This window comes from Eurytemora carolleeae, unplaced genomic scaffold, assembly GCF_000591075.1.
Source record: "Eurytemora carolleeae unplaced genomic scaffold, Eaff_2.0 scaffold544, whole genome shotgun sequence".
In the NCBI taxonomy this organism is placed as follows: domain Eukaryota; kingdom Metazoa; phylum Arthropoda; class Copepoda; order Calanoida; family Temoridae; genus Eurytemora; species Eurytemora carolleeae.
Window position 1 is genome coordinate 31396 of NW_019396452.1, and position 19566 is coordinate 50961.

Genomic DNA, 19566 nt, shown 5'->3' on the forward strand with positions numbered 1-19566 from the left:
CTCAGTGAATAATACCCTAAAAGAAAAATCTACTCACTGCAAAAATGTAATAACTATTTACAATTATTTTACAAGGAAGTTAAGAGAAATTGACTTCACCATGGGTTTCTAAAGCCAATTTGATTACAGGACCCAGTCAAGGATGTTCTGTTGTCAAAATTGGTCAAATAACATTTTTAATTTCTCTAAAAAGTAGTTTTACAATTTTATCGTTTCTAAAGATGAATCAGTGGTTATTTTACCTAATTATCCCCAGGGACAGAAAATAACTTAATGTCTCTATGTTAGGGGAATCATAGGTCAGTAATGTTGGTCAAAAGGTGGTACAATGAATTAGAAAATAGGGTAATGATTTTCAATAAAATATTTACCCCTGGAAAACCATTTAGCTGCTCACAAAAAGCTTTCAAGGGATCATTCTACTTTTTGAAAATACCTGTAATGGGGAAATTTTGTATAACCACCAGTCTATCTTGATGCTCAATAGTCGTTTTTTATAAAAAACATCCCTTAATTGCCAAATGTGCATTTAAAAGTTGTTTTTATTTACATTTAGATTTGACGTTATATATTTTTTTGGAGCAATGGCTAAGCCAAAAGGCAAAAATCTAAAGGTAATGAAGTTATTAAAATTACTAAAATAATGAGCATTTTTAAAGGTAAACATTCCCCTTAAATTACCTCAACATGAGTATTATGTGATCTGTAGGATAGAAGAGAATGACTAGATCCTAGATCTAGACAGTTTTCTAGATTCCAAAATACCTACAAAAAAATCTAGAGTAAGCAAAAAAGCTGGGTTCATAATACAGTGGAAATATATTAAAATTCAAAAATATTTTTTGTTAGAAAGAAAAAAAGGTTGCAAAACTTTTATTTTTGTGTAAAATTATTTTTTCTTCATAAATAAGTTAAGAAATGTGTTTTTATTATATTCCAATGTTTCCTAAATATCTATCGAATTATCACAAATTCATTAATTAGGAGAATTTGTAAACAGTAGATAAATATGGTTTTAAAATTTCATTTTTAAGTGTTGGTGTAGATTTGCACTAACAACTTTTCGTGGAATTTTTTGTTAGATCTCTTTCATTTGGATCAAATATAGTGTTAAAACATTTTTAAATACATCTCTGAAAATTAAATATTTCTTTTTTTAAATGTCTCACGGATTTTTTTCTATGTGTTTTGAAAATAATTTAGCATTTTGTTAATTAGATTTTAATATTTTTTAACCTCAAAAAGGGACCCTCAAAATACGTTTTGCAAAAAAGGGCTATAATACCGATTTCTTAGTTGCATGGGAATAATTTGATACCCAATATTAATAACAAGATATTAAAAATGCTTTGGATATTTTCTTTTTGCATACATTTTCTATTAGTAAATTAAACAATTCTCATTTGTTTTAAAAAATCCTAATTTACGTTTTTACGTTCAAGACCTTCAAATCCTCCATTTTATTATTCCTTTTTGTTAAAAACAAGTAAATATTTTTTTTTAAGTAATTGCTTACCAAATATCCATCGTCATCTCCTGATACAATTCTACAAATAAAAATATTTTTAAAGGGAATGTAAGCGTAATTTCATGAGGCCCTTCATGCGAAGATGACATGTCTGATTTACAAGTGTACCATTGAAACCGTTATGTATGAATAATTTGGAAAATATTGTCACTTTTCCAGGTAAAAAAGTGTACAATTCTGATAATTTATATATGTTTTACTGCAGTAGAAAGGCGCAAGTCACTTTTGTAGAGAACTAGAAAATAATCAGTTTTCAAAATTGTAGCCATTAATATAAAATTCACAATTGATCAGATACAGCTATTAATGGTGAATCAAGAATTGCAATCTTTTTATCGAGGGTTACTTAAAATTATGCTGACAGATCCTAAATTAGTTTTCTAAATTGTATTCAAGAGTCGCGGTTATATTATATTTTTATTTTATAAACAAATTAAAATAAAGAAGGTTAACTAATATAGAATAATTAAAATATGGAATTATGTTAAAAATAGTGTTGAGATAATATTTTCATGAGGAGAGCTGAAAGGTTTATTTTCATTTATGTGTCGTTACACAACAATACGGAAAATGTCGTCTCTTAAGATAGATAGATAAAAAATGATATGACGTCACTCTCGCCTCTATACTCAGTGACGTTATGGGGTTTTTATCTATCTATCTTGGGAAACGAAATTTCCATACATTAGAGCGCATCGAGAATATATAACCAACCTTATTATACAACCTTGTTATAACTTACCTTTTCATATTAAAATCTATCGATCTGACATTATTCTCAGTTTTCAGCACTCTTAAACATACACCAGCCTTAATAGTGTAAATGTAAGTGTAAGTGTAAGTGTAAGTGTAAGTATAAGTGTAAGTATAAGTGTAAGTGTAAGTGTAAGTGTAAGTGTAAGTGTAAGTGTAAGTGTAAGTGTAAGTGTAAGTGTAAGTGTAAGTGGAAGTGGAAGTTTAACTTTTTTAAACAAGTAGAATGTAGGTTAAATAATTTATTTCTAATCAATTTTAAATAGTTATAACCAACTCAATAGTGATGTTAGTTTAAAATTACTTTATTTCAAATTTTTAAATAAATGTACAGGGTGTCCCAAAAAACATGGGAATTCAGCGACGAATTCGATATCGTCTTTGTTATGAATTAGCATTGTAATACCTAATTTCAAAAGCCATAATATTATTATGTCTGCTAGAGTTTATTTTATGAAAAGAGTAAAAGGCTATAAAGATGTGTCCATAATGTCTCCGCAAGATAAACAGTGAAGACGGACAAGTTTACTCTGTTTGTATACTGACATTTTTTTTGGTTTACTAAGTACATCCGTATGCAGTCAAAACATAAACAAACAAAATGTGAACATACAGGGTGTCCCACGAAACATGACATTTAATAAATCGTTGTTTTTAGTTAAACAAATCTTTTGTTTCATTATCTTTTACTTTGAAAGCAATTTTAATATAGCATGACTCCCATATAATATTTTTATTGATCTTTGGTATCAAACAACTTAACAAATTACGGAAAAAGACATTCTAAACTATTCACCAACTGTCATGTTTCGTGGGACACCCTGTAGCAGACGAAACTCTTACAGATTACAGCTTTCTCAGTAGGTATCACTATACTAAATCAAAGAATTATTTGAAAAGACGACATCGAATTCGTCACTGAATTCCCATGTTTATTGGGACACCCTGTATTTTTAAGATCATAAAATAAGAAAATAAAGTGACACCTGCCTGCACATTCCATATTCGAATACATCTTTCAGCACCTCGGGATCCACTTTTCAAATATCATTTCTTTGGATGAAATCTTAGAATTTGAGATTTTTAAGAAAAATCCTGCCATTTCCACAGTTTGCTTTTTTGTCCTGTTAATTTTCAACTATGCCCGCTGCCTTTGCCATTGTACAAGTTTACAACAGGCAGAAAATGAAAGTAGGATATGATAAAAAATATTCCTTATTGCTGTTGGGTAAATCATCCGCACTGTTGTAATCTAAACATCAATTTATTATCATATTATTAAAACTTCTGTTATACCTCCTCTATAAGAACCAAGACACAGTTTTAAAATAGAAAGATGTCTCATTTAAACTATGCCTTTTCTTAATTCGTTTCATCAATGGTTAAAGTTTAGTGATTGGACCAATTTGTTATTAGGAATCCAGAACCAATTGACATATTTTAATAAAGGAACAATGAGAGATCAGGTATATGCATCAGCTGATAAGTTTTTATATTTGACCAATAAGAATAAAGTTAACTAAAATTAGCTGATATTGTTAAGTGTACAGATTAAGGCGTTAAGCAATGGGATCAATTTACATCTCCTGAGTCTAAAACTAAAGAACAAAAAGTTACAGCTTAAATGCCGCCCAGACCACTTTGACTTAATTTAAACAACTACTTTAAGCTGCGCTCAAATATTTAACTCGTCGATTTTGGCAAGTTAAATAATTTAAACCCATTGATACCTGCATTTTCTCAATTTTTCAATCAATCAATATATCATTTATCCTGAGAAAACGGCATTCAATTTTGTGCATGAAAAGATTTAATTTAACATTCAAGTTAAAAAACGTTTTCCCAGAATCTCGTAGTTTCCACAATCCTATCCTTTGATTGGTTGACCAATTTCTCGGGAAATTTAAATTTCTCTTCAGGGTTAAATTAAGGAAGGTTAATATTTCAGTATCAACTTATTATTCAACTGCATGAAACTTTAAGCTGTAACTTAAACTTAATTCATAACTCTCGCATTTGTTAGTTTTAGACTCTGTCTTATTTCTTATTTTTGTTCACCATTTACCTTTGAAACATGACCTGTCAGATCTTTTATTTTTCTCCCATCAGCCCTGCTCCACAACTTAAAAAGAAAAATTGCCCGCTTTTAAAAAAGCAAAGCATCTTATTGGATTAATTATTATTGACAATAAACCATCGTTCAAAACAAAAGATGTATTAGCACTTAGCAGTAAAAATATCAGAATATTGTAAATTCAAATATCAAAACAAATATCTTTAGAATTAAACAATTTTGGTAAAAAGTTAAATAAATATTCCAGCTAAATGCAATCCTTAGTGAAAACTGAAAGTTACCATGGACCAGCTAGGGTGAGATGCATTCGGTTTCTTTAATATAAATTCAATGGCATTTTAGAAACTGGAAAACAATGGTACTGTAAGATAAAATTTTTCTAAGCTTCTTCTTTTTTAGAATTAAACAGTATTTGTTTATACCTTTAAAGTATTATCCTGACTGCCTGAAATTAAGAAAAGTGTATCAGCATCCAAACAAGTAACTGCTTGAGTGTGTCCCACAAGTTCCTAGAAATTCAAACAACTTATTCTTTAAAAAAGCTCTGAGGCCAGATTTTATGAAAAGAAGAAGCAGTTGAACTACAAAGATCATACAAAGCCATTTCTTTTCAGCTGAATCCGGAGTACAAGAGAAAACTGGTTGAACCAGCAATACATGGTTCAACTACTTCTCGAGCTACTTATAAAATCCGAACTCTGCATTTAGAAGCTGTATCAGAAATACATAAAATGTTTACAAGATTATTTCAAATCTATATTTGTATTTTGAATCCAATCCAAGCTTTGATTGGTCGAACACCATAATAAGATTGTTGACAATGTACTGATAAAACATTAAAAAATCAGACAATTGAAACCTACAAAACTTACACAGCAAACAACAAACTTAAAGTCACATATTCAGTGGCCGGATAACCACTAATCAGTTTATGTATATGAGTGTGAGTGAACGGGTTATATGTGGGGAAATACAGCTGTTCCCACAAAGAATGCGACCTCAAATAGGACTTTATTTTGCTGTTTTAAGACCATATTCAAGGCAAAAAAAAATTGTTAACTTAATAGAATTTTAGGTCATTATAAACGGTCGTTCGTTAATGGACGTTTTTTATTAATTTTCGAATACTTACCGTTCGTTAACGGACCGTTGCCCAGCCCTGCCTCTAACGTGTTATGAACCGAAATTTTTACTGTAATATTTACAAAACCTGTTTATGGACAAGATGGGTAGAGGTAAGATGTTGAAAAACAAGGATTCCTCCAGACTCAAGTCCAACAAACACTAGCTCACCCTATAGTGTTAATCTTTGAAATAGTAGGATTTTCAAGACGACATTCTGTATCCATTTTATTCATTTGAAAATAGAATTCAAATAAAATATCATTGATTCAATCTTAACCCATTCGTGACGGGACGGTCAATTTTGACCGGGTAAGGTTTTTAATTTTTAGCGCCTTCATTTTTAAACCAAATGTCGTCTCGTTTTATTCCAGATCCTTCCTACATATATGCCGAGTTTTGCCAATAGGTGGCAGGTCAATAGGTTATACCGGCTTCAGTTGGGAGGCAAACACAATGTCAACATCTTTAAATTCTGAAACCTCTGGGGACAACAGGTATAAATCAATGAAAAAATTTTCAATAAAGAAAAGTGGAGATACGGAACCCGGTCAATATTGACCTGGTCCGAGACGGTCAAAATTGACCGGGCGGTCAATTTTGACCTGGTCCGAGCCGGACAAAATGGGCCGGCCTCTGTATCTCCACAACCCTTTATTGAAAAAAATTGAAACTTTAGATCTACTCTATGGACACTATAATGAGTTAACCCTGTGAATTTCAGCAAGATCAGAAAAAAAAATTTGTCTCGTCACTAATGGGTTAAGTTTCGAAGGAACTGGAAACTTGCCTCACACATTTTCATCCTGATATCTTTGCTAATTTATGTCATAAATTCTACTGAATTAACCTCTCCCGATTGGGCTATTTTTGTCTAACATAGATCATTTAGTCCTTAGTGTTGAGAGGCGTGTGTCCCTAGTCCAACTTTTCAAGGCCTGCTCATTAAAAAAATTAAACCTCTGATCTAACACTTTAATGCTGAGGCTAGGTAGGTTTTAAAAAAGTTCAAAAATTACAATGGAAAAATATAGTTTTTTTTTTTACTTTTGAAAAATATTAGCATGTGACACATGTCTGTAGCTTATTTTAAGAGTTCTTGACTATTTTTGATGTCTTTGAAACACCGAATAGCCGTTGGACTGTCCTCCTACCCTATGCTTAAAAAATGCACAATTTATTCACAACTAGGTCAGGAAGGTCAGGAAGATACAGGGATTATAAAGTTTGCGGCAAGTGAGCTGACATTGATATATAAAATACATTTATGATAAATTAATCTATATAATTAAGCTCTTTACTCAAATCTATATATCCCTGATATCCTTGATATCCCTGATATCCTTGATATCCTTGATATCCTTGACATCCTTCATTTCTTAGCATTTCATAGAATTTCATTTCAAAGTGATTTTATGTTACCTGTTCAAGGCCGTGTATTCCAGTTAGATGAAATTAAATTATTATTTTTCATAATTTTGGTTTATTGAAATATTACTTGTAATTTGACGCATAGTGGCTGATGAGGAAGAGTTATGGAAAGATGTCGCTGATTCTAAAAAAAAATATTTAACGGTGAAAAATTAATTTGTTTGTATTTTACCTTTCTTTTGAAACTCCAAACACAAAGCTGTGAATCTCTGAAATATTTGTTTTTTATGACGAAACTTTTACAATTTATTTTTACACTGTAAATTCAGAACTTAAAGAAACCTTTAAAGAATATTGGTTTATTATTATAAAAGATTCTGAATAAAATCCCCACAACTCCTGATCTGGGGTTTCCCCGGTGCCGTATATTCCGAGAATTCCGACCTAGATGATTCTAACCTAAAGGTTTTCTGACCTAAATATCGAGTAGTTTCCACGTGTTTTAGGTCGGTTTGGTTGAAAAAAGCTTTAGGTCCGTTTGACATCGTATGAGAAATATATAGGTTTTCCGACCTAAGATTTATGATATATTTAGGTTGGTTGAGCATATATATTAGGTCTGTTTACCATGAAGTTTAAATTGGATTAGTGACAATTTTATGTCTGTTAAGCAATATTTTTAGGTTGGTTGAGCAATTTTTTTTAGGTCGGATGAGCAATATTTTTAGGTCGGATATGCAATATTTTTAGGTCGGATACGCAATTTTTTTAGGTCGGATGAGCAATTTTTTTAGGTCGGATGAGCAATTTCAAGGTCGGATGAGCAATATTTTTAGGTCGGATGAGCAATTTTTTAGGTCGGATGAGCAATATTCTTTAGGTCGGATGAGCAATTTTTTAGGTCGGATGAGCAATATTCTTAGGTCGGATGAGCAATATTTTTAGGTCGGATGAGCAATTTTTAGGTCGGATGAGCAATATTTTTAGGTCGGATGAGCAATTTTTTAGGTCGGATGAGCAATATTTTTAGGTCGGATACGCAATTTTTTAGGTCGGATGAGCAATATTTTTAGGTCGGATGAGCTTAGGTCGGATGAGCAATATTTTTAGGTCGGATGAGCAATATTTTTAGGTCAGATGAGCATTATTTTTAGGTCAGATGAGCAATATTTTTAGGTCGGATGAGCATTTTTTTTTAAGTCGGATGAGCAATATTTTTAGGTTGTTTTACCAATAAATCAAAGCCATAAGTGAACTGTACGACTACTGTTTCAGTAATGCGTAAAACGGGGTTTTTGAGGGGGGCTCAACACATCCGTTGGGGCCTGCAGTACATGCATCTCATATTTAAAACATGGATAAAATTGGTCATGTTGCGGTAGCCCCGGCCCCATAACCTGTCCTAGCCGCGGCGCTCGGCCCCCTAGTGTGTCCTAGCCGCAGCTCTAGGCCCCTAGCCTTGCTAGCCTGCAGCGCTTGGCTCAGACATGTGGCCGCAGCGCTCGGCCCCCTAGCCTGTCCTAGCCGCAGCGCTCGGCCCAGAAATGAGCTTAACCTAACCTAACCCTAAATATACAACCGACCTAAAATGAATGCTTATCTAACCTAAAATTGTTGCTTTACCAACCTAAAATATATTCCCAACTGACCTAAAATATGTTAATAACCGACCTAAATATATTTCCAATCTTTAGGACAGTTTGGGACATTTCGCTAATCGAACCTACAGATTTTTAGGTCGGAAAAACGTTAGGTCAGAAAAACGTTAGGTCAGAAAAACGTTAGGTTCGTTTCCTCTAGGTTTGATGAGCGGGTACCGTTTCCCCGCGTACTACAGTGAAACCCTTAATAACGAATACATCGGAAGAATTTATCAAATGTCGTCTTGGCAATTTTTCAACGAGTTTTATACTATATTTCGTAAATTTCAGAAAATAAATAAATATCCATGACTATGCGAGAACAGTTTTATAGAGTTCCATATAATCATTTAATTAAAAACCTAAATATCTGCAATATTCCATTATCAGAAAGTAAAGAATACGACATTTGATGAATTCTTTCGATGTATTCGTTATTAAGGGTTTCACTGCAGTTACTTGTATGCACCGAGATTAATCTTTTTTCACTTTTTTGAAAAACAAACTTCTGAAAAACGACATACAGTTAAACCCTAAATATTAAATACATCGAAAGAATTTACAAATGTCGTATTCTTCACTTTCTGATAATGGAATGTTGCAGATATCTAGTTTTTAATTAAATGATAATATGGAGCTCTTCAAATTGTGCATAGTCATGGCTATTTATTTATTTTCGCAAATCCTGAGATTTGCGTAAAACAAAGTATAAAACCCATTGATTTAGGGTTACTGTAGTTAGTAGTATGTACTATGTAGAAATGAATCGTTTTCACTTTTTTGAAAAACGATAACGAAAAACTTAACGATTGTTTTTAAAAGTTAAATTTATTAGTGTCCTAAACTTTGCAGAGCGGAATGTTAATATATTTAATTGTCCCAAAGGACATTAAAGTAAATTATTATCCCTCTGTCCCTTGGTGAAAGGTGGTAAATACTCTACCTTCCAACACTCACGAGAACATCACCATTACTAGATATTCCCAGAACCTCTCTGAAAAACATTAGATCCAGAGATTACAACTTTTGTGTGGATATTTTTAATCTTCAACACTTTATCTGGATATCCAATGTGGCCACCTTTGTGTTTGAGGATAAGTGCTTGATTCCTCAATTTAAGTTATCCCTGGAGAGTTTGACCACCGGGGGATATCAAGCAGGAATTTAATGAATATGTAGATCTGCATAAACTGAGATCTATGCTTGATCCCGAGATTTACAATATAAAAGTTCATGACTTTAGCTAATACTATTTTAAAATTTTTTCCATTTTGACAAAAATTGGTATTTTTATCATTTTATACAAAACTCAGTTACACAATATTTTTAAGAATTCCATTGGGGGACAAAGTTTTTTTCCGACGAAATTCTCCATGCTTGCTGCCTGCAGATAGATTATGGTAATATGGTAGGATTTTTTAGTTTATTTAAACCAAGGTTTTAATGCAAGGAAAGTTATTTCAGAGGTGTGCGCATCTTTTGTACTGCAGTGTACTGTATCTGGGCGGTAATGTAAACACAAGACGGATGTCACAGCCTGACATGGGATCCATCTTTTATTTAAAAAATCAATGAAATATTCTGGTCATAGCAAACTATTATTTTAATTTTAACCTCCTCAGACAATCAACGAACACTGATGCATTTACAACTTCCGCCCAGAAAGAACTGGTTTCAACATGTACGCAAAGTATAAGCAACTGAAATTAACTTTCCTTGCATTAGTACCTTGATTTTAACCATACAAAGGTTTTTTGACTTTTACTTATCCTGTCGGAGTCTGAAAAATGTTATCTAAAAGTTAGCCTTTTTACACTTTATTGCATTTGATCAAACGGTTTTTTCTGTTTGCTAGAATTTTATTTTATTTTTTGAAAAAAATACATTTGTTACTTTTTTGATCGTTAAATTGAGTGTATAAAGTGTATACAAATTGTGTTTTCAAAAATTGATATATTTTTCTTCAATTTTCTTTAAATGGTATATTTAGATAATCCATCTAATATAATTTTCCTAATAAAAATGTAAATTTATTTATGTTTTCCACCTGCTGTGAAACTCCAATGTTGTCTCAAGAATTAGGTTTGAGTCATAAATCTAGAGAAAATATTCTTGATAAAAAATCTTTATTTTTTGTCTCAATAATTTTGATTTTGTTCTTGATAATACTTTTATCTCAAAGTTTTTTAAAACATATGTATATGTAAAATTTGCTTGTTTGTGTGCGTTCAACAAACGTCAAAACGGCTGAACCGATCTGGCCTAATTTTTCGTGGAAACTCACAGGGAAGATTTATGGACCATCAACAAAGAAATTGAAAATGGACAAATTTTGTAATCCTGTTGACGGAAAACAGCAACACGCTAGACAAATCAGGATAATAGGCCAGTTCTAGGATTCTGGTGGGGGATGTTTATTTTCCCCGGACAATTCTTTCCCGATAGGCCGCACAAATACACACAACAGAGTAACCCCGTCTCAGAAATTCGATAACAAAATCTTTATTTCCTAAAAAATAACATAAATTATAGGTCATGTTTACTTGTACAATGTTATAATGAATATTAATAGTAGAAAAAATCTTACGAATTATTTAGGGATGGTCGGGGGTGGCTTATTGTTGATCAGTATTGAAATACGTTTTTAACTTCTGAAAAATTACAGTTGAATATTTAACGAAATTCACTTATGCTTCTTATGAAAATATTCTTGCTTAACTTTAATGATTTCACAATAACGAAAATGGTTGAAGTTCTGTGGGACAAAGAACAAAGAATATGCGGGCTGAAATAATTTGGTTTGGCCTGTCTCCGAGAGGAAATTTTACGTTGAAGACGACATTATCCGGAGTCTTAAAGTTAATGGTTAACAAATCCATACATCTTTGCAACCTGATTAGCAAATCAATGTGTGCGAAAGAAACTCAGTTCTTTTTGAATAGAAAAAAATGTAGACATTTACAATAGTTGAAAATGCACCAATTTCTACAGAAAAAAATTGAGACCAGCTAAAGGGACCGTTCACTTATTTGGGTAATTTCAGGTTAAACTAAACAGCCTATTCGCTGTTGAATGGTATTAGTCTAACTTTGCAAAGACAACTATGGCCGGAGAGACAGACGATTTTTTGTTCATAATTCGAGCGCAAAGGTCCCTTTAAAAGTTAAAATTGTTTTTGAAAAAAGGTGCGAAGCTGCATAGAAGCCTTGTATGGTAAAAGTGTATATTTTTATTTGGATGACCTGTACTTTTCCAGACTTTAATCCGCAAAATATTTCAAGATTAAACTGTGCCAGAGAACTAATTTGAACTCCACATTCTAACCGAGTTCTAAAAACTTATATTTTAGTTTATACAAGACAAATATTTAATCATAAAGGGAGTCCAGAGTCAAAAACTAAAGAATGTGAGAGTTTTTAGGGTAAAACCTGTCTAACCTGTTCCTTAACAACAGACAATTTACTGTAAATTCTTTTTTTACATTTTGCTCCGTATTTTAAATAATTGTAAAAAATAACGTTTCGGACCCCAACCATTCCTTCTTCATAGTGAAAATGCCTCATTGTTATCAAATGAATCTCGGTTCAAATATGCTAGCCGGTCTCTCCCTTTAAAGGGACTGTAAAGGAAAAATGAAAGGGGGTATTGGCTGAAAGCTAATCACTTTAGCTCTTGATCGCGACCCATGAAAGTTTTATCTGATGTTCCTGTCTCGAGAAATTGATATAAAACTGTGTTAAAATTATACAAAAGTTTGTTCATATATGTAAAATTTAGAAAATCTTAAACCTAAATCACGTGACCAGAGATGAAATTTAAAGAATTTGAGCCACGGTTTAAATCCGCCAAAACCCGGGTTAAATTCAGCGCTGGCTTAAATCTTGAAACATTTAATACAATTTTAAGTGGAACCAACCATATTTAAACCCCGGCTTAAATTTAAACCGCCGCTCAAATTCTTTAAATTCGGCCACTGAACTATCACCAATGCCTGTATCACTTTACTGCACTGTCATTGGTGGAATTTCTGGTCAAGTAATACGGACTTGTAAATAATATTATGAATTAAATCTATTAAAAATGGAAATAAAAAATATAAAATTAGAATTGGAGTAAACCTTAGTAATAATTAGCTTTCTCTGGGATATCATCGTTTTCAGATTGGTTGCTTATTTGCTGAATTTGATCTATTTAAACCCACTACTTTTATACAAAATTGTAAATATATTAATTTTCGTATAAATTTGACACAATCGTATATCAATTTCTCGAGATAGGAACATCAAATATAACTTTCATGGGTCGCGATCAAGAGCTAAAGTGATTAGCTTTCAGCCTAAACCCCCTTTCATTTTTCCTTTACAGTCCCTTTAAGTTAAAGCTTAAAAGTTCAATAAAATATTGAACTTAGGGTATTCAGCTATAATTTTATTAAGAATACATAACACTATGTATTCTATACATATTTTGTTCCATTTTATATCTTGTTTGTACACCCTCAACAACATGTTCATAATTTCATTAAGTTATACGTTATACAGTTTGAAGTTATTCGTTATACGGTTTGAAGTTATACGTTATACAGTTTGAAGTTATACAGTTTGAAGTTATACGTTATACGGTTTGATAAAGATCTGATTTTACCACTTAAAAAGTTTTCTCCATTTTTTGTTTGATTGCAGCCTACAGGCCAAATAGAAGATTGAAGATTGGAGTTTTTAGGGGAAAAGTTTACCCTAGTTAATAGTTGGCTGATTTTCTTTAGTTTAACAAGTTTTAGATACATGCAACTTAGAAACTTTTATTTTTAGTCATTTCTTTTTGGGTTTTGGTAATTTGAGATGCTTGCTCAATTTTAAATAGTTTACGTAAAATAAAGCGTTTTTAGAAAAAAGGGATTTATCTTTTGGTAAATAGTAAATAATTGTGTGCATTAATCATTATATTTACGAAATTTTACATTATGGCAACAATGCGTTCTACGAAACACTGCAAACTAAACATAAGGGTAAGCAGTGGGTATCCGAACCTTGCAGAGGAAGGGTGTCAGCAGAGCTTTCTAAGCCTGTTGAGAGAAAGGACGCTATGTGCGTTGTACTTGTATAGAAGTCTAGATAGCAAGGACACTTCTCTCCACAAGCGTGACTAATCCCGAACAAGATGAAGTACACGCTGATACAGGTTTTAAGGGGGAACAGAGCCTTCAATAAACTTTAAATCAAATACCATAAACTGGTTTTTCACCCTTCTCAAAATGGAAACTGGATTACTCATGGAAGACCTCTGACAATGATAGGGAAAAGACACACTCCCCGTGTTTTAAAGCGATGGGACAGCATGCTTAGTGGGTTATTTTTTCTTTAAAAAATCTGTCCACATGGGAATACACGTTAAAAGTGAGGACTATGGTATATCTCATACCTGTTACCCTTACACCCCCATCCTCATCCGCCTACCTCCTAAATTCCAACCTTATCCTACTTCACGAGCAGATATAGTGGAACTCAGAAACTGCTTTGCTGTGGAATCTTAATCAAAACTTTCAGAGAGAGATCATCATTGGTATCATGGGTGTTCCTTTCCTAGGGGGTACACCCAAATCACCTTGAACCTAGCCGAATGCAGTTAAGGCTAGGAGGTCTTTTAATTCTTTCTAACTTACTGCAAGACACTGATACATGTAATGCAGCTGACAAAGGGAAGTTCTCATTACAACAATGTCAGCAATAAACCTGCATTGATGGCCGATATCAAAAAACAATTGGAATAAATATAGAAACTCAAGAGCTGATATTGAAATACTTCAAATTGCCTGATCAGCTCTGAAAACTGCATATTAACCCTCCTGGGGGGGCGGGGGTATGCAGCTAATTGAATGAGCAAAACAGGACAGCCAGGAAGCAAGAAGATAGGAAAAATGAGTAACTGCATTCTGCATTAAATACATGTATCAATTAATTTGTTTCATAAAAAAATTATAAATAAATAAATTGATAAAGTTAAAAAACATAAGGGGAAGGTGATATTGTTACGACTTTGTGACATTGTAGCTCCTCTAGATTTGATTATGATTGAAAACATATAAGTTTTACCCCGGAAATAGTTTTTTAAATTCATGGTTTTCATAACTTAACATAAAATTTTTGGTGCGATTCGTAGAATAACACTCTAAACCATGAACATTGAACAACTCTGTATACCCTACTGAGAAATAATAAATCATGTAAATTCTTAGGTAAGTTGCCGCATTGGCAATTGTCACTTGGGAGGTCGCCCTGGGGAATATGCCTTTGGGAAACTACATAACATTTGTTTACACCATCAGGTTGCAAATATAAAGCGATTAGAAAATTTAAGTTTGTTGCAAACACTTAATCCCTTTATGATTGCTAACTCTACCTAGTTGGAAGCCATGAATCCCAATGAAGTTCCAGTCTTCTCTTGTTTCTCCAGAACATGTCCTAATTAGAAGCATAGCAAGGTTGTTCTTTCTTTTAATTCATTTTAGAAATAATTTCCAGCATTTCATGTAAAGTAATGTCCAGAGAACTCTGAAATATGAAGACGACTTTTATAACCAAGCTATAACTTGAAAGTATTGTCTAATAAGACTATTTCATGTTATCTTTGCATAATGGTGAAAAAGTATGAGTTGTACTACTTTATTTAAGTAAAAAAGCGACCCTTTAGGCTTTAAAGCACCAAGGCCAATGAAACTGGTTTATTTAAAATACTATCCAAATTTTTCAACTGCTAGACTATCTAGACAAAAAAATTATTGATTTTTTAAACATCTGAACCATTACTTCAAACTCTTAATTGTTTTTAGTGCAGTGGGTAAATACAATTTTTGAATGCTTAATGGTTATTTATGTTGCACATTTCTTTTTTTCAAATAGTCATTATTTTCGTTTTTTTCCATTATCTTTTATCGCCTGAACCAGAAACCTGAATTATAGCTTGAAGTTGAGTGCTACCCAGCTCAAGGCTTGATAGTGTTATTCCATCCAAATTCATCAAAATTCTAAATAGAATTTGTAAATGTCAAAACTGAAAATTTCAGAGACGTAATTAGTTAATGAAATTACTAACGTATCATCAATTCTTACAAACGGCAAATAAAGATTTAGATTTAGATTGAACCTGGATCTAAAATGGAATTACTACCTGTCAATAATAGTTGGATAATGTCCTGTATTTATCAGCTTAAATAACACTAGCAGACCATCGTTGGATAGCATATCACCTTCTCTTGATACTGGGGCCTGATTAGAAAACGAATTTGAGCTAGGTCGCTGAACTAAATACCGTCTACAGTGTAGCTGTTTACATCTATAGGATATATGATATGTGATTCAAATACTTATCTACAGTGTAGCTGTTTACATCTATAGGATATAGGATCAGTGATTCAAACTAATCTACAGTGTAGCTGTTTACATCTATAGGATATAGGATCAGTGATTCAAATACTTATCTACAGTGTAGCTGTTTACATCTATAGGATATAGGATCAGTGATTCAAGTACTAATCTACAGTGTAGCTGTTTACATCTATAGGATATAGGATCAGTGATTCAAATACGTATTTACAGTGTAGCTGTTTACATCATAGGATATAGGATCAGTGATTAAAATACTAATCTACAGCGTAGCTGTTTACATCTATAGGATATAGGATCAGTGATTCAAGTACTAATCTACAGTGTAGCTGTTTACATCTATAGGATATAGGATCAGTGATTAAAATACTAATCTACAGCGTAGCTGTTTACATCTATAGGATATAGGATTAGTGATTCAAATACTAATCTACAGTGTAGCTGTTTACACCTATAGAATATAGGATCAGTGATTCAAATACTTATCTACAGTGTAGCTGTTTACATCTATAGGATATGGGATCAGTGATTCAAATACTTATTTACAGTGTAGCTGTTTACATCATAGGATGATAGGATATAGGATCAGTGATTCAAATACTTATTTACAGTGTAGCTGTTTACATCATAGGATGATAGGATCAGTGATTCAAATACAATTATCTACAGTGTAGCTGTTTACATCATAGGATATAGGATCAGTGATTCAAATACTTATCTACAGTGTAGCTGTTTACATCTATAGGATATAGGATCAGTAATCCAGGATTTCATCAATATATGTTCATGTCTATAGCTTATAGCTGATAACAATACATTGCGGAACTACAGATATTTATTTGAATTGACGGTAGGTAGTTTAGTCTCTGATTAATATGAAGTTTTTAAGATATTGAATACACAAGAAAATGAATCAACCCAGCAAGTCTGCAACTGTAGTTTAATTTAATTATTTACAATCAGAGAGGAATAATGCAACTCTGTGATTTTTTATGAACGCTATACGCTATACGCTATACGCTATACGCTGCTGGGTTTAAGACGTTTTTAATCCTTATCTCCTTATAAACGCAACAGATAGAAGTAAAATTAGTAGTGATCGATATCGAATCTAATTCGATATCAGCCTGTACCCCTTTCATTTTTCGAGATCACTCTCTTTAATTTCTAAACATGAAGGAAGGAAGGAAAGGTATATGGACCGTAAAAATTGAAATATTCGAAACCGAAAAATACCAAAAAATTTTATTTTTAAAAATGCACCAATTTAAACACACAAAACGTAAAATAATCTTTTAATTAGTGGGGATTGATTACCTTGACTCCAGGGCGGTGAATGCCATTGATGGATCCAAACAGAGATAAAGCATTAAAATTAAACTCTAGAATTAATAACTTGATATAATAATAAATCAACCATGCATCTTATGCAAATTACTAAAGACCAGTTTATGAAAACAGTGCTGCACTAGCGAGATTTTGTTTTAGTTTTACAATTTTTTCAATTATGAAAAATTTAAGCAACCTTTTTATTAGACTGTAAAAGTCATTTAAATGCCTTTTGATTGTTCCTTACACCATAAAAACCTTTTTTTAATCAAAAAGCTAAAAGAAAAGTGATCACTGTGACTTAAAGGTATCATCGCTCTCAAACAAAATCGATGAGAATTTTTCCAATTACTTTTTGAAAATAAAAGCTAACAACAATTGCTTTTTAGGGTGTTAGGTACTTTCCCAAAGGAATTTTCCCAGGGTGACTTCCCAGTAACAATTTCCCAAGTGGCAACTTCAAACGTGCAGTTTCCCAAATGGCAACTTACCAAAGGTTAGGTTAGGCCCTCTGAGGCCGAGTGATGCGACTAGGATAGGCTAGGGGCCGAGCGTTGCGGCTAGGATAGACTTGGGAAGTTTCCGATTGGGAAATTGCATATTTGGGAAGTTGCCACTTGGGGAACCCTTGGGAAGTTTCTTATTCTTTACGAAGCTGTTTGTAGACTTCTTCAAATTCTTAAAATGTCGTCTTTTCAATAAAATTTCCGGGAAATCTACAGAAAACGCTTTGCGAAAAATGAGACATTAAGGAAACAAATAAATGAATAAGATTACCTATTTTCGATAATAAGAGTCAATTTATATGTTCTCAACCTGTGTGTAAACAACTAATTGATTTACTTAAGAATTTGTGTTAGATTCTTTATCCTCGTTATTTAATAATTTAAAAAAAATGGATTTTCAAGAATTCAGTACCCAAATGGATATTTTGAACGTCGACTTTGCGCTTGAACTCCGTAACTATACATCATTATAAAACGTGTTATATGTCTCAAATGAATCCAAAAAAATCTCTACAATACTACATTCCCAGTCCAACTACCATACATTGCCGGTCACTACCTTTACTAAACTATTATAAAACACGTAAAAACTGTTATTATCATAGAATGATTATAAAGCTATTCCTTGCTTAGGCATTCCACTTCCAATATTCATCTTATCTGAAATTTTAGTAAGATCAGTTAGAATTTATGTATCAGTAAAAAACTGCCATTTACGAGTTCATATTTATTAATTCTTAATTGTCATGAAAAGTGCGGTTGTAATGTTTTTTTGTTTTGTTTATTGTTTTGATTCAAATTCAATGTGTTTAAATTGCTGCCTCCAGACCCCACTTCCACGAAATTAGGTACCTTAAAGATACCGTTCACTTATTACTTTTTGTTTTTTTTGTCAAATTTTTTAACATTTGACGTATTGATACATTTTCCCTACTTCCCCAGAAATCCCCGAGTTGAAATCTAGAAACCGGTTGGACAGAGAGAGAAGGTCGTCTTTGTAAGAACATGTTAAATCATGTTTGAACATCAATTTCTTGCGAATTCTAAAATCAAAAGTTTACATATTTTTAATTGAATGGCTAAAACATGATGTCATTTAAATATGATCATTTAATTTTTTTGGGCTGTTGCTTCGGAAAAAAATGCGTCTTTGAAAAGTAAGAGAAATACCAATGAATAGCTACTGGGCTATTTAGTTTACCATGAAATTACCCAAATAAGTAATCGGTCCCTTTAAGCAACCTTAAACATACTCACGGGGGGGGGGCAGGGGGAGCATCCTCCACTTTGAAAAACTAGCTACGCCTCTGAATATTAAATGTATAAGAAGAAGTACAAACATCTTCCCTTAGACTTGAACTAAAACTGAATTTGAGATTTTGAGAACATGAAATATTGGAAAACCATATTCTCTAATTAGCTTTAATCGTTTTCATCATGAAAATCTACTATGCGCTGCTAACAATAGCTGTGCACATTGCAGACTATGGTCAATTTGAATTCGAACCTGACCGACTCCTTGCTATCGTAGAGGAGATGCAATATCCTGTCTTTTATCGGATTTATTGACGCCAATCATGGCCCAACCTTTCCTACGGTGGTAAGCGACTATATTAATATAATGAAGAAGACTTTTTTATTGAAGTTTGAATTGTTTTCTAACTTTTTTTGAATTACAAGTGTACAAGTAATTACAGAGAAGCTTTTTAAAACAATACGTTTCAGAATTAGTTTTATAAATGATTAACCCTATCTCTGCTGGGGTACTTGAAAACCAGGATATACTGGGGGGGGGTGGGTCAATCCCATGTTTGATGTCCAAATATGACAAATGATACGAGAACTCAGGCATTTGGATTTT

General features: G+C 32.6%; 2 protein-coding genes across 2 annotated transcripts in view; both read right to left on the bottom strand.

Annotated features, from left to right (window-relative positions):
- The window catches only part of LOC111703553 (zinc finger and BTB domain-containing protein 17), a 31501-nt gene extending 30757 nt beyond the window's left edge, over window positions 1-744 (bottom strand). Inside the window, exon 1 of the mRNA XM_023475523.1 lies at window positions 682-744. Coding sequence (XP_023331291.1) covers window positions 682-689 — 8 coding nt within the window. The 5' untranslated portion in view covers window positions 690-744. The remainder of the gene's footprint in view (window positions 1-681) is intronic.
- LOC111703554 (beta-TrCP) lies at window positions 704-17248 on the bottom strand. The gene is made up of 17 exons (XM_023475524.1): window positions 17188-17248; window positions 15656-15753; window positions 15437-15512; window positions 14888-14949; window positions 11731-11818; window positions 10536-10585; window positions 9432-9482; window positions 7081-7117; window positions 6976-7032; window positions 5566-5649; window positions 4778-4864; window positions 4347-4403; window positions 3496-3533; window positions 3268-3317; window positions 2271-2338; window positions 1517-1547; window positions 704-765 (listed from the first exon to the last, which is right to left on the bottom strand). The coding sequence occupies exons 2-15, from the start codon at window positions 15727-15729 to the stop codon at window positions 2307-2309; spliced, it is 843 nt and encodes a 280-aa protein (XP_023331292.1). The 5' UTR covers window positions 15730-15753; window positions 17188-17248; the 3' UTR covers window positions 704-765; window positions 1517-1547; window positions 2271-2306.
- Between the last annotated feature and the right edge of the window lie 2318 nt (window positions 17249-19566).

Coding starts and splice junctions, on each gene's coding strand:
- LOC111703554 (XM_023475524.1), bottom strand. CDS start 15,729: ATGCTATCCAACGATGGTCTGCTAGTGTTATTTAAGCTGATAAATACA. Junction 15,513..15,655: donor TATCCAACTATTATTGACAG/GTAGTAATTCCA, acceptor AATTCTATTTAG/AATTTTGATGAATTTGGATG. Junction 7,033..7,080: donor TTTGGAGTTTCAAAAGAAAG/GTAAAATACAAA, acceptor ATTTTTTTTTAG/AATCAGCGACATCTTTCCAT.